General features: G+C 42.9%; 1 protein-coding gene across 1 annotated transcript; it reads right to left on the bottom strand.

The window, feature by feature from the left end:
* Positions 1-6,062: 6,062 nt before the first annotated feature.
* LOC136945994 (serine/threonine-protein phosphatase 6 regulatory ankyrin repeat subunit C-like) lies at positions 6,063-14,548 on the bottom strand. The gene is made up of 28 exons (XM_067240159.1): positions 14,522-14,548; positions 13,655-13,738; positions 13,360-13,438; positions 13,095-13,165; positions 12,724-12,924; positions 12,451-12,538; positions 12,192-12,334; positions 11,717-11,929; positions 11,473-11,551; positions 11,280-11,394; positions 11,092-11,174; positions 10,871-10,988; positions 10,656-10,724; positions 10,402-10,542; positions 10,246-10,308; positions 10,041-10,152; positions 9,870-9,941; positions 9,564-9,765; positions 9,381-9,468; positions 9,158-9,275; positions 8,760-8,979; positions 8,586-8,673; positions 8,411-8,494; positions 8,068-8,213; positions 7,892-7,974; positions 7,695-7,777; positions 7,432-7,523; positions 6,063-7,316 (listed from the first exon to the last, which is right to left on the bottom strand). The coding sequence occupies exons 1-28, from the start codon at positions 14,546-14,548 to the stop codon at positions 7,045-7,047; spliced, it is 3,234 nt and encodes a 1,077-aa protein (XP_067096260.1). The 3' UTR covers positions 6,063-7,044.
* Positions 14,549-14,603: the final 55 nt, after the last annotated feature.

Here is a 14,603-nt window from a genome sequence, read left to right as displayed (position 1 = left end):
TCATTATGTATAATTATCATTGTTCATGATAAACTCTAATCCCATAATGTATAGGCTATATTTGTTTTCCGTCAAACAGGTGGAAACACACAAACTAACTAATTCAACACACAAAGCTGCAAAACAAGGAGGTAGGAGAAATGCTACTGATGAAAACAGCATGAAATCCAAACATGATCGTTAAAAACTAATATTTTCATTAGCACTATATGAATTTGAAGAATCTATATTTCCATTTTCTGATTTCTAAAAGGAGTTATATCATTGGTCCGGTTGTCATCTCAGGTTGAGACCATGCTGGTGATCGCATTGTCTCCTCCACACACAGTAGAATATAATTTGCAGATGTGTAAATGAGGTAATCAAGTGAAATAGGGAACCCTGTCATTGGCACACATTCATATATGCCAAGCGTTAAAAGGACAGTACACTGACTAGCAATAGCTTTTATCCCAAAGATCAAGATGAAAAATGTTTTGGAATGTTTTGACACGCCAAAGAATTTTTTTTTTTGTTCCTTTTCTATTCAAGGTGCATTGTGAAAAAATAGATTGTAACTGATCACATGCCCTGACTCAAAGTCCCCCCCTGAGGAGGGCTCTATAGTATTTACACAGATAAGACAACCATCATGACATAGGCGGTATTCATCTGTAATCCTTATCAGTTTCATCTGCTGGAAATAAGATGATCAATAGCAGACCAATGCGTGTATCAGTCCAGTTCAAAAGGGATTGTTAATAGCAAGTTTCAATTAAGGATAAACATTTATAGTGCCACTAAGTTAACAATGGGACAAAAATGTCAAAGCATCCGTCCATTTGGATCCATCATCAAACACACACCATGCCTCTAATGGCTGCTGCCACTCAGTGATATTTGACCCCAATCCACAGATACTAGCCTTTCAATGCAATTTTATCTACTAAATGTGTATTGGGACCTCATCCCCTGTAATCTCATCCCTTAGCTATTGCTGTTTTGATCTTGGGAATAGGGAGATGTTTAGTATGAGATTACATCTTCAGGTGAAGAAAAGGGCATATAGTTTACCTAATGAAACATAGATAAGAGAGGTTATTGCACTTATATATTATGTCCATTTCAAAAGGTCAGCCCGTGAGGATGATTCATGCCTTAATGCCATTATAAGACAACATGTTACATTGCTTCTATAGATAGTATGATAACACTGTTAACACTGCACACACCTAATACAGAATCCTTTTTAATCAGTATATCTAGCCTAAAAACACAAAAAACATTCTCCACAATCAATCTGCAACACAGTCACAACCAACAGATAATCATTATCACTATGCTGATCGTACCTAATGATTTCACTACTTGGACTGCACTGTACAATTACTAGTCATTTATGAATAGAAAAGAGTTGAGAAGAACAATCTGAATTGATATGCTGAAATATGTGTGACCCTACAGTACTGTGTTACTGACAATTCAACTCATGCTTTGATGCTTTGCTCACATATCTAAACTTCCTTGGCTTTGGATTCCATGGATCTGGGAAAGCCATCTTGGCCAGGAGGTGCCATCTTTGGATTTGTGCTTTCAAATATCACCCCACCCCTCCAATTTAGGTGTCTCCAACAGCAGATTGGCTAATGCTCAGTAAGGTCCAGTCAAGTCACGTCACAACTCTGACTCAGGAAATAACACGCGTCACGTAAAATTAGACAAGGTGTTAATCACATCATGTAGGGCAGAGAGGATTTTGTTCAGAGGGATGATCCTATATATTCTTGCGCACTATAGTTTATAAGGCTTCCGGAAAGTACAAATGGAAGACCATACCTTACGGTAGTAACAAATAGAAGGCACCATGCCACCGCTGAGCTGGTTTCCACACAGCTCCGTGAGATGGGGTGGGGGGTGGGAGGGACAAACGCACAGTAGTGAGGAAGTCAAAATACCACCACTTTCACTGACTTCTGGAGGCCCAATTATGCTACTTCATAGCACTTCCCCTACACTCCCACGAGGGGATTGTAATATTATAATGACTGACGTGTGGTCAGGAAAAACACTCAACTGTATTATTCAGACCATGTCATTATGCTTTTGGGTATTGAAATAGGGTAATTGACTAGTATGTGTATAGCACTGCACTATCATGCTTATGTCGGGTCCAATCATAGACGCATACTACAACAGAGGTCTAAACTACTGGCTTCAGCAAAATCACACAGGATCACTGCTACAGTAACATTCTCATATATTGTATGCTATCATTGTCAATATCACTGTAAATGAGGTAAAATTGCAGGTCCAATGAAAGTACAAGGTGCATTTCTGTTGCCCATGGTAAATATTAGGCTACATAATAAGTTAGACATCTGACACTTTGAACACTTCTAGCTAGGTAGGTTTAGTCTAGTTTAGGCAGAGCTATTACTCCACTGACAGTTTGATAAAAGACCCTTTTCTTTCTATGTGGTCATTATGAGGTACAGTGCTATCAACAATGTTATTTGGTTTGGTATATTATATAGACAAGCCAGCCTTGATTGATAATCACTGAAATCTCAATCACTCATTCACAGTGGCAAATATGGCAAAATCCTAACCTCCCAAAACAATCTCTGCACCATGGCAACCTTGCGCTTTGTGCTACCTACATTGATTTGTGTGCTTTAGGACACTAGATGTCTTTAAGAGCCAAATTAGCCAAGATTTGAGCAACCCAACATGAAGGCCTAACTCTTGAGGTGATGCAACTTATTACGTACAGCGAGACATCGTTTACTTTTAAGCATTTTAAGGCAAAAGGCTTAACAGTGGATGAAATCAATTAAAATTCAATTTGCCTTATAGGAACGTTATTTCAAGTAAGAAGAGAGTCTTCAATTGAGGCAAATCTATGTCATTCACCATGATTTCGCCTACAAAACCAACTACACCAATTACAAACCTCTGTACAAACATACAATCATTAGAATTGTTTTGCCCACACCATGAAGCAAGACTTTTTTCCCCTCCCTCCAGCACTGTCCAACTACAAATACACGTCCCTAACATCTACTTTCACAAAACAATTGCATCCATTTACTAATTCATGCGACCCTTCTTGATTGCTTTACAGTCCCCACCTTGCACTACCATAGCCTAACTACTGAAAAACAGACATGCAGCTCCAAACATCTAATATGCTCAAGACAAAATTAAAAATAAAACTACTCCTGGCAGGTTCCAAATGTGTTTCTGACCATTACGTTACTATGATTCATGTTGTAAAGGCAAACAAAGGTTTCTATGGCACTAAATGGATGTACTGTAGGTGCATTTAGTCAAATAGGCTGTCCATGTGATGTAATCTACTGTGATCCTATTTTCATTACAAAGCACTATAAGGCAATCTCAAAAGTATTGATGAAATGAGCGTTAAATCCAATAACCTCCTGACTTGTTACCTTTTACACAAACAGTTATTAATTTAGTTATGACACCAAAGACTAAACAACTAGCTACAAATATATAATGCTTAATTGACTGTTAAACTATTGGGGGGGAAATGAATGAGAATTATCCTATACATTTGTACATTGTTAACTATCCAAATCCCCACTGCAGGAAGACTAATTCCATTATGAAGCAAATTTGGAAAAAAATTAAATAAAAGCCATTTCATGCTACTTGTGAAATTTCAAAGCAATACAGTTGAAGAGCAATAGTTCAATGCCAGGAGAAAGCATATAGCTCTGCTCTGATACTAACCTACATTCACTTTAGTCAGTAAATTCATGGCTCAGTTTGAATATCAATCTGTAAACTGCTTGAACAAATGCATATTCCATTGCTGCTTTACTAAGGATTTGTCCATGTTTTGGCAATAGGCCATGACTGTAACCTAAGATTCATATATTTAACCTGCATATGTTTTCTATTGGCAACTATGCTATGATTTAGTGAATTAGCCGAAATCAATGGCAGTGCAATATTTGTGCTGCACACTTCACACACACTCCTCTCTATTGCTACAAGTGAATTTTCATTGCTTCCTTTTCCAGACATCATACATATGATACATTTCCTATTTTCGTTTACACCAAACATCTCCATCCCAGGTCCATTCAAATTAGCTTTCCATCTAGAAATGACAAACCCTATGCACACAAAAAAAACCTGTGGCTCAAGATAACATGGTAGGTCCAGAGGAAATGGCTCCGTCTCCTGTCTAATTGAGGGACACCATCAGGATGAATCTGGGTTATGGAAACGGCACCTTGATCAGCAAAAGTGAATCCGTTAAACCATTTTTTGTATATTTCTCTTAAAATTAGGCAGCAAAAAACATGTAAACACAGGCTGTCTTCGTACACATACGTGCACAGGGAAATTGTGCTGCATGGTGTGTTGGACTTTGTAAGTGCCTTATGGAACTATGTGGGATTGTTTAAGATGAATACCACTGAAGAGTGTTAATGGTATTTGTTTAAATTAATGAGATACCTGTAAGTTTACTGGATCAACAGCTCCTGAGACTATATAATTACATTTACATTATATTTATCCCTTTTCACAATATAGTGAAACAACACAAACCACTTTGTTCCTGTGACTGAACATGGGCTAGGGGTAAAATACTTTTTGTCCATTTCAGTGAAATATAGAGATCAATAGAATGTGGTATTGGACAACCGAGGTCATCTTATCAGTCATTCTAAAGCCAAACAAACCTAAAACATCTACACAATTGTGCCATTCTATATAGTTACGAAATGTATTGTCCTGAATTGGTATAACATTGCCATAGTCTGATGGAATACAGCTGATCAAGTCAAGTGAAAGTATCTAGTGGTCCAACACGATCATATTCACTTAGTACCAGACAGAAATGCTCAACAAAAGGAATACCAATTGTAACATATTTGGGCTTCTGCTATTCCTGATCATCTAAATGGTATGTACTGGCCATGACAATGTCACCATGGTTCCCTGTCTAAATTCCAAGTTTCCCCTAATAATTCATGTTCCCATGACACATGAAGTTGCAACCTTAAAAGGTCTCTCAGATTCCTCTTATACTTTACTCTCAAGATCTTCTCTAAACTAATAGGAAGAGAAAATCATTGGTTCTTTCCAACAGACTCCTATGATGCACCTACGGGATTCAGAAGGAGGAGGAGGATTGAGGAAAATATTAAAAAGGGAGTTCTCTAACCAGATGGTGGTCTGACCACCATATTACTGACCCCTACTGGAGGGAGGGCCACTTTACATGATCAAGTGGTCCTTGCTACTCTGCTCAGACAGAAAGAGAACAATCCTAGGACTTGACATACTCTCATATCAAGCATTTGTACTGTAATGATGTAGGCCTATTCACAGAAGGCATGGTTCCAAAGGCATTTCATGAGATGCCATAAAGGCGGACCAGTGCATGTTTGCTAGTACTGACAGAAAAATGCCAACAAAAAAAAGACCTGCATACAAGTTTAACCATTTGTCTATAGTCTGAGATCTTTTTCTTTCTTTTTTTCATTTTTTTTTTTAAATAAAGTGAACATCAAAAACAATTCCAGGGAAACAAAAGCCCTTGTGACAGTGATTGTCTATTCAATAACGATCAAAAAGGCCAGAAAGCAAATAACCTATTGCTTAAAAAGTACATGAACAAAATGGAAGAGCATTCTCTGACTACCAGAATCTACATGAGCTGCATACCAAACTTGTCAAAGTAAAATGGGTATGATGGAGGGGGAAATGGGAATGCCATGTCTTTACAATACTTATCAAGAGCCTCAGGTCGAATGCTAGTGCCATTCAGTAGCACAAAGAACCAGATTTAGGCATCAAATCAAGTGAATCAGTTTCTTAATATACAAAGGTCACTAATCAGAGCACTGCCAAGCATATTTTTCTGATCACTTGGATCATTGCTGTCAATATTGGATCATTGGCTGTGCAGATTCAAGATGAAATGATATAAGGTGTGGTGGGCCGATATCACTCATTAAGCCTTCATCTAGTAATGAGCAAGGCCTCGTTCAGTCAGTCAGTAGCCTACAGCCCCCCCCCCCCCCTCATTCTACAAGAGAGAGAGAGAGAGGGGGGGGGGGGGGGTTCTAGGCCCTGTATGAAGGTAAAAGCAGCTGCTAAATGAGTTTAAGAGGTAGCCTATATCAAGATCTATTGTCTGACTCAGTACATCTCTAATAAATAATTTTCAGCCATAGTAGTGTTGATTAACTTTGGTAATAACTTATATGCCTAGCAACATCCTAGCTTAAACAAAACGTATTTGCTTTTTAAACAATAATGTCACCATTTGGAACAAACTGATGCAAACCCAAACAGGGCTCTCTTTTGTAAAGAGGCGTGCTGATATATTTGTCAACGCAGTGTTACAAAATTCTCAGAAGGAGAATTTATGCCAAATAATTTTAGGTCTTAATTTTAAAGTATACTACAGAAGTACATCTTGTAACCATAAAAAAACAAGATTGTATTAGTACACTAGCAGTGCACTCTTAAACAAGACTTGGATGTTTCCCTTGTATGGTTCCTTCATAAATTATGCTTTGCTACCACCACCTGTTTAATCTTTCATTTGGGAAGGCTGTGCATTACTCTACAAGGCCACCACAAGTTGTACTAGTCAATGATATGATGTCAAATACTGAATGATATGGAGAAAGAAGAGAGATCTATGTGCATACACAGTTCTCTTTAATTTCAGGTGTCAGATATAAATTTGTGCTGACTTTAATTAAAGGGATTAATGATTTAGGATGTCCGGATTGCTAGGGTCCATGTGGACGAATGGTGACCTTCTAGAGAGCTCAGTCTCAGTCAGTATCCAGCACTACAGGGAGGTGGAGGTTTGGAATCTAATTGCATATAAGTTTGACTGCACCTCAAACCAAGTCTACACAGTCTCTCTATCACACACATACACATATGCATACGTACACACACACACGCGCGCGCATGGGTGTGGATGGGTGCAGGGATACACTCCTGTTTTAAAGGGAGTCTCCCCTTGGTGGTGGTGTTGGTACGGCAACTGACTGAGGATCAGCCTCATTCAGACAGACACCCATCCAGGCCCACCGTGGTGCCGTGGAGGTCTTTGACGTAACCGTGGTGAAGGCCGCCGTTAGGCAGGGGTGCGCAGGCAGCGGTGATGCCGCAGTGCTTCAGCAAGTTGAGACCAGGGGACGAGGAAACGGAGGAAGAGGAGCAGGGGCAGGAAGAAGGGTCCCGTGGGGGGAAAGGCTTCATGGTGGAGAGGATGAGAGCCAGGCAGTCAGCCACGTCTTTGTTGGGGGCACAAGCCAGGGCTGGGGTGTGTCCTGGGGGACAAACACACACACACACCATAAGACATCATGTCTGTGACGGACTTTATCGCACGATAATGAGTACACAACGACATTTGCCATGTGTGGGGGTGGAATTCTGCCTCACCCTCCTCATCCACAGCCAGCACTGTGGCTCCTCGGCTCAGCAGAGCCTGCACCACTGTGGCCAGGCCGTTACGAGCTGCTAGGTGGAGGGGCCTGGAGCAGCACACAGAGACACACAGGGATGAGCATCACAACTGCCAGGTCACAGGGGCCTGCAGCTACTTCCATCATCATCATCATCATCATCATACTAACACACCAAGGGAAGTCCAGCCTCAACCCTGTTATGCTACGTGAATATAAGAGATTGTTTTACGAACTCACATTTGCAGTGCACTGTTGGTGGCGTTTATGAGAGTGGGGTTGTGGATCTCCCCCAGGATGAGCAAGGCACACATCTCATGAGCCTGAGAGAGCAATACTCCAGAATTACAAATCCGCCAACGACAAAATGAACAGACGCCTGTAACTGTAGCTCCCAGAAATGTTTTCTTCTAGTTCCTATAGACGTCTGTGCTTACCTTGCTGCAAGCCAGGTGCAGGGCAGTGTTCCTGTTGTCATCCAGCAGTGTCAGGTCAGCCTTGGCTCTGTGCAAGAGGATCGCTACACAACACACACACACATCACTGCCTGACTCGTGTTAACACCACCAAGACTGTCACCACAGCGTACCGTACAGAAGGTTCCGGCTCTTACCCACAGTGCCACTCTGTCCCTTGTCAGAGGCAACCATCAGAGCGGAGCGACCGCTTTGGTCCACGGCGTTGATCTCTGCCCCGTGGCGAAGAACCAGCTGCAGCCCTGCCACATCCTCGGCAAACGCGGCTGCATGGAGCGGAGTCCTGCATGTACGAGGAAAGAAGCCCGCGTTAACGCAAATCTGGATCTTTACCATGTTTTGGGGAAAAATGCATTATTTCACCATTTAGGATCAGATTCTCATAAACATCTAATCTGGCGTTATGAAACGTTGATTATGTTATAAAAGCAGCTCTGGGGGAGGTGCCAATGACGATGAGCCCTTGTCGTCGACACCCACCTTCCTTTAGAATCTCTGGTGTTGATCATGTGAACGCCAGCAGATTCTAACAGCATCTCTGCAGCACCACTGTGGCCATTCATACTGCAATGGAAGGTTATTGTTAGAATAATGTACATAATGCTGGGTCATGCACCATTCAAGTAGAGACGATGGAAAGATTCTAACTACTCACAGAGCACAGTGCAGTGGGGTGAAAGAATTTCCCTCATTGTGAGTGCTGGATTTATGCTCAAGTAAAACTTCCAAACAGTCTTCATGCCCTGACAGGAGACAGAATATAAATATTTGAATACATAAAATAATAATGACACATTCGATCACATTCACGAAGGTAAAGCATTCTGACCTCTGAACGCAGCCCAGTGTAATGGTGTGTACTCATGGTGGTCCAGCAGAGAGTCCAGGGGGTCAGAGGTCATGGCAGCCTGCAGCAGACCACTGAGTATGTCCGTGTAGCCATGGGACGCTGCGTAATGCAGGGGCGTGCGGCCCTGGGCGTCCCGACACAGCACAGACGCCTTGTGGTCCAGTAGGGCCGTCACACAGTCTTCACGACCCAACACGGCCTGCAGAGCACAGGGGATGTTAAAAGGCCTTCTGATGCAGGGCTATGAAAGTAACGCTTTCAAATCAGAATCATAGCCTCTAAAATGTATATGGACAGTTCCTCCCATCTGGGATCATTATCAGGTCTGCTGGCTCCAGCTGAGACCGTCAGACAGGCTGCTGTGCAGGATGACTCACTCCTCTGTGCAGGGCTGTGCTGCCCCGCTTGTCCCTGGCGTCGGGCCAGGCCCCCTTCTCCAGCAGCAGTTGGACGCAGTCAGCATGGCCTCCCAGCACAGCCAGCATCAGAGGGGTCCTGAGAGGCAGGAGAACATAACAATTGTCCATTCGTTCGTTTGGTTGTGTTAAGTTTCTACTTTGAACTGATGAGACAACAAAGCACGTTGGTGGGCATACTCACTGCCCCTGTGTGTCCATGACATTGGTCAGATCAGCCTCCTCCCCATTTTCAATCATCATCAGCAGGCAGTCTGCGTGGCCATTGGCAGCTGGTAGGGAACAACAAATACAAAAATAAGCGTCTACGTTTCTCGGCGTTTCTAGTCTGGAACCCCTCGGAGTAAAACCTGTAGTAATACAGTACCTGCAACATGCAGAGGGGTCCACATGCGTTTGTTGTCGTTGAGGAGGCATGAAGCCCCCTGGACGAGCAGGACCTCTACACAGCGGACGTAGCCTCTCTGGGCCGCCAGGTAGAGCACAGAGCGGCCCGCTCCGTCCTGCACATCCACATAGGCCGCAGTCTCCGTCAGAACACGCAGCGCCTGCCAGTGGCCCCGGTCAGCCTGAGGGGGGAGAGAGGAGGAACACTCAGTGGATGGAGAAGAAGAAAAAAAAACGGATTACATCCTAGAAGATAGAGGCAGAGATTAGAGGACAGTGCACTTACAGCTAGATGCAGCGGACTCACTGGGATACTGCTCTCTATGTCTCCCAGTGCATTGAAGGACATCTCCAGCAGCTGCAAGACAAGACTGCATCAGTGAAATATCAACAGCTTGTTTAAGTGTTTAATAAACGCTGTGTTCAGGTGTGTATGACATATGGCATTCTAACTCACCAGTTCCAGGTTCTGCTTGTTGCCATGGAAAGCCGCATAGTGAACAGCACTGTAGCCTTTAGAGTTGACCATGGAAGGGTCTGCTCCATTGTCCAGCAAATGCTCCAAACAACTGTGAGAAAGGTTGAGATAGATGATCAAAGTCAATATACATAGATGGGTCGTAAAGGGTGCAAGAAGGTCATCGTCGGGAGGACAAACTCACAAGTAAGACTCCTTTGTCCCATCCTCTTCATTTTGATGGCTTCCAGAAAAATGTCTGTCCACTCTGTCCAATTGGACAATATGTATCCATCATTCAAACATGAATTGGGAGTCTAAGTTATCGAGTGAGTGAAAGAGTGAGTGAGGGAGTTCCTACCTGCTGAAAGCCTGGGAGGCAGCAGAGTAGTGCAGGGGGGTGCAGCCTGTCCGGTCAGGCTCGTTGACCTCAGCGCCAGCGCTCACCAGGGTCACAGTGCACTGGTACCTCCCATTGGCAGCCGCATAGTGCAACGGGGTTCTGAGAGACATCGTCAGCACATTTCACCATCAAATACCATCCCATATCATCTAATTATATTAAACATCTGAGTTTCTAGTGAGTCTTTGATATTTAGGGTAGTAAGAACTCACCTTCCCATTTTGTCCCTCTTATTCAAGTCGGTACCACTACTTAAGAGCAAGTTCAAACATTCAACATTTCTGTGGGAGGGAGAAGGAGAGCATAGGGTCACTATTCTGAAAAGGGCACTGGAACTAGCAGGCTGTAACCCTCAAGGGGATGTTGGCCATCAGAAGAAATGACAGGGCCAGTCTAGTTAAGGGATGTGAGTCTGTGTACACCTCACCCTCCAGAGGCAGCAGCGTGGAGACAGGTTCGTCCCAAGTTGTCAGGCGTGTTTATGTCAAACCCAGCTGATAGGACATGCTCCTTACTCATGGATGAAACAATACTATACAGCTGACCTAAACAGAAACCAGACAACAGAAAGAGGGATTAGGTTCTATCTTAGATAAAGAACTTTTTTGGAAAACCTTTACAGGAGTGGCACTGCAGTAAGCTGCCTACCTGAGGAGAGCAACTTGCGACAACAGTCTGAAAACCCGTAGAGCACAGCTAAGTGCAAGGGGAACATCCCATGGATCCCTTGCCTGGAAACATCACAATACATTACTTGCACTTGAACTGTCCCTTTATTTATTTATGCAGAAAAACCTTCAAAAACCTTTGTCAGCAGGTTTTGTAATTATCCTCACCTGGCCGTGTCTGCCCCATTGGTCATCAGAGTGCTAATCAGCAGCTCGTGGCCATACTTAGCAGCAACATGGAGGGGGGTATTGCCATACTTATCCACACAGTCAATCTCCCCACCTGAGAGAACATGAGAGTCAGTCCACCTATGAACCAAGATATGCAGTGCACATCTCAGTCAAGTGTTGCCTTGGTTACCGTTTTGGATGAGAATCTGCGAGCGGGTGAAACGTCCGTGAATGGCGGCCATGTGCAGAGGGCTCTTTCCCTCTCTGCTCTGCAAGGGAGGATGATATGCAAACATTTGATTATTCTACAAGAAAATGCTTCTTAATTTGAAACAGTGATGGAGGCCTTGGAAAACACAGTTAAAGAGCTGGGACAAGAACTAAGCTAACAATACTACCCTACAATGAGACCATGAAATGAGTTCAGTCCAGACCTGCATGTTGACATCAGCCCCGTTGTTGACCAGGAGTTCCAGGCAGAGCGCCCCGTTGGTGGACACGGCTGCTAGGTGCAGAGGGGTGTATCCACTTCTGTTGGGCTGGTTGACATTGGCACCATGGTTCACCAGCTCATTGGCCACAGCCTCCTGACCAGTGTAACACGCCACATGGAGAGCTGTGTTCCCAAAGGCATTTGGCTCATCGATCTAAACATGAAATCACAGAAGTAAACATAAGAATGGTTAGGGATGAAGACAAAAGCCTTATTTCATGAGTATATGTACAACTAATGTATTCTAATTTTTCTGTCTGATGTATAAATGAATACATTAATGTACTGATAAAATGTAAATTCTGACTGATCTTGTCAAGAAACAACACAGCCCATTGGAGAAAGAAAACAGCCGGAAGTGGCACACATTCTTTGAGGTGACAATTCAATAAACAAACATTAATAATGCCACTCACCTCTACTCCAAGCCTCAGCAAGTACTTAACGATGTCAATGTGACCGCTGGCAGCAGCCGCGTGGAGGGGACTGTAGCCTTGCTTGTCCTTACAACTCTTGTCTGCACTACGAGACACCAGCAGTTTCAACACCTCCAGATGCCCTATAAAAAGAGACAAGGGTAAATTAACCAGAGTGCAAGAAAGAAAAAAAAATCTGTGAAGTTTAGTCTAGAGTGGTCAGGCTGTTCAGTATAGTATTAATTGTGCAGCCACCTACCTAAGTAGGCCGCCCAGTGGATAGGCTGCCTCTCCTTCTTATCAATGGCACTTAGATTGGCCCCTTTATTCAGCAGCAACTTCACCATCTGGGAATATACACATTTGTAATTTAAGGAATTGACTAATAATGCACAACAGGCATATTTGTATAATCCCAACATTTTTGCTATTATCAACCAAACTCTACATAGGTTAACAAATGTCTTCATAGTTGAAACCAAGCACACATTATCATAACTGTCTTCATCCCTTCACTCATCCCTTCACTCACCTCCTGGAACCCGCTCTGGGCAGCATGATGCAGGGCAGTTCTGCCAGTGCGATCTGCCATGTTCAGGTTGCTCAACTGGGGTAAGAGAGTTTCTGCGCAGCGTGTGGCACGGTTGGCAGCTGCCACGTGCAGAGGTGTCTGCCAGAACTTGTCTCGAGCATTTGCATCGGCTCCCCGTCGCAGCAGTAGCCCCACTGCCCTCTGGGATGACAAAATAAAATCAACTTGGATCACCCAAACTCTACACTATTGCCGTACAGTTTCTTTTTTTACGGAAAGATTGATTTCCATCAATACTATGCAGTAATTTACAAATACTTGAGAGACATATAAATTAACTAAATCAAAATAAATAACAAATATGTTCTTACTTCATTCCGGGAGGCAGCTGCCCTGTGCAATGGAGTTAACCAGATATGGTCCTTTGCGTTAACACTGGCACCTTTCAGAAAGAGAACAGTTAAATTATACTGGATACTGGAAGACAAAATGGAGGAATGTCATATCTGCAGTGTTCACTGCCCAAATATGATGATAATGGGAACATGACTACTTTGACTGTGTGTAGGCTATGCCCATAACACTTCCTACCAACAAAGAAAATCTATTAAAGGATGTGTATGTAGCTCACATTACCTGATTCGATGAGGACGTCCATTATATGAACATCACCCATACAGGCAGCAGCATGAAGCGGCGTACGCCGCTCTTGGTCCTGTGGCACAACACATTTACAAAACACTAAAGTTAAATATCATTGTATTACAATATGTTATTGTCTCAAAATACCTTATTTTCTATTCAAATAATATATTTTGGGATAAAACCAGAAGATAGCATACACACGTTGCATAGGTTGTAATAACACGAATTCGATTTTCTAATCCTTCCCAACGCCAAATCTTATTCAAAAATAGTAAATTGTACCTACCAGTGCATTGACATCCTCTTTTTTGTGCAATAGGGATTGAACTTCATCCGCATTCCTATTGAAGATAGCCTGTACCAGAGGAGGCTAAAAAATAAAAAATAAATGTAGGTGCCTTGCACATACTGAAAGCAGACGAGCTATTTGCGTAGCTAGCTAGTTAGGTATCTAAGTAGGTAGGCCTCTCTCTTACATTAAAGCTAGCTAGCCTAGCCACTATCTGGTTTGTAGTTCGCCAGCACAAACTAGTTAAAATGGGCGGCACGCGTAGCTTGTTAGACACAATACGCATTCTAGATTTCGCATTGTTTAATCAAATAATGTATACAAATATATTTGTCTCTTGCTTAGTTGATAGCTTATCCACTCGCTTTCTTGGCTAGCTTTTCAGGCAACTAGCTAGCTATAGCTAACAACAAGGTACACTGAGGGCCCAGACATTAGTTTGAATTTGAATTGTAAAGCATTATAACACATTACAGTGGAGAGTCTAACATTACAAAGGGCTGTGGAATTCCTTGTACGGTATTGAATAAACATTCAGTTGGAGACATGACTGGTCAGGCATTAGCTTAAGCACACGACAGTTATGCCTGGTTGGAGGTAGGTACTGGGTTAGCTAGGTTAGGTGGGCCCTCTGTCCGCAAGGCGTTCCCAAAGCGTCACGAGTCGCTTGGCAACGCCAGAAGAAGATCGCAAAAAAAGCTGCAATGATACATTCTGCACGGATCTATCCATGTTGGAATGCATATAAATAGATCAATTGTTATCCGTTGCATACGTAGTCTGAACCCTTCACATGCCAGATATCTATCTATCCAACGATATGATAGGCTACCTAGCTAGCTAGCTCGTGCTAACGTTACCCACCTGGTCTGCAATGTTAAGTACTCCCATCTCCCAAACTCAGCCAGGACGGAGCTCCCTCATTAGGATAAAACTGCGAGTTATT

The sequence above is a fragment of the Osmerus mordax genome, chromosome 7 (genome assembly GCF_038355195.1).
Source record: "Osmerus mordax isolate fOsmMor3 chromosome 7, fOsmMor3.pri, whole genome shotgun sequence".
NCBI classification, from domain to species: Eukaryota; Metazoa; Chordata; class Actinopteri; order Osmeriformes; family Osmeridae; genus Osmerus; species Osmerus mordax.
The sequence above is the reverse complement of the archived record's forward strand: the minus strand, read 5'-3'. Positions and strand labels throughout refer to the sequence as shown.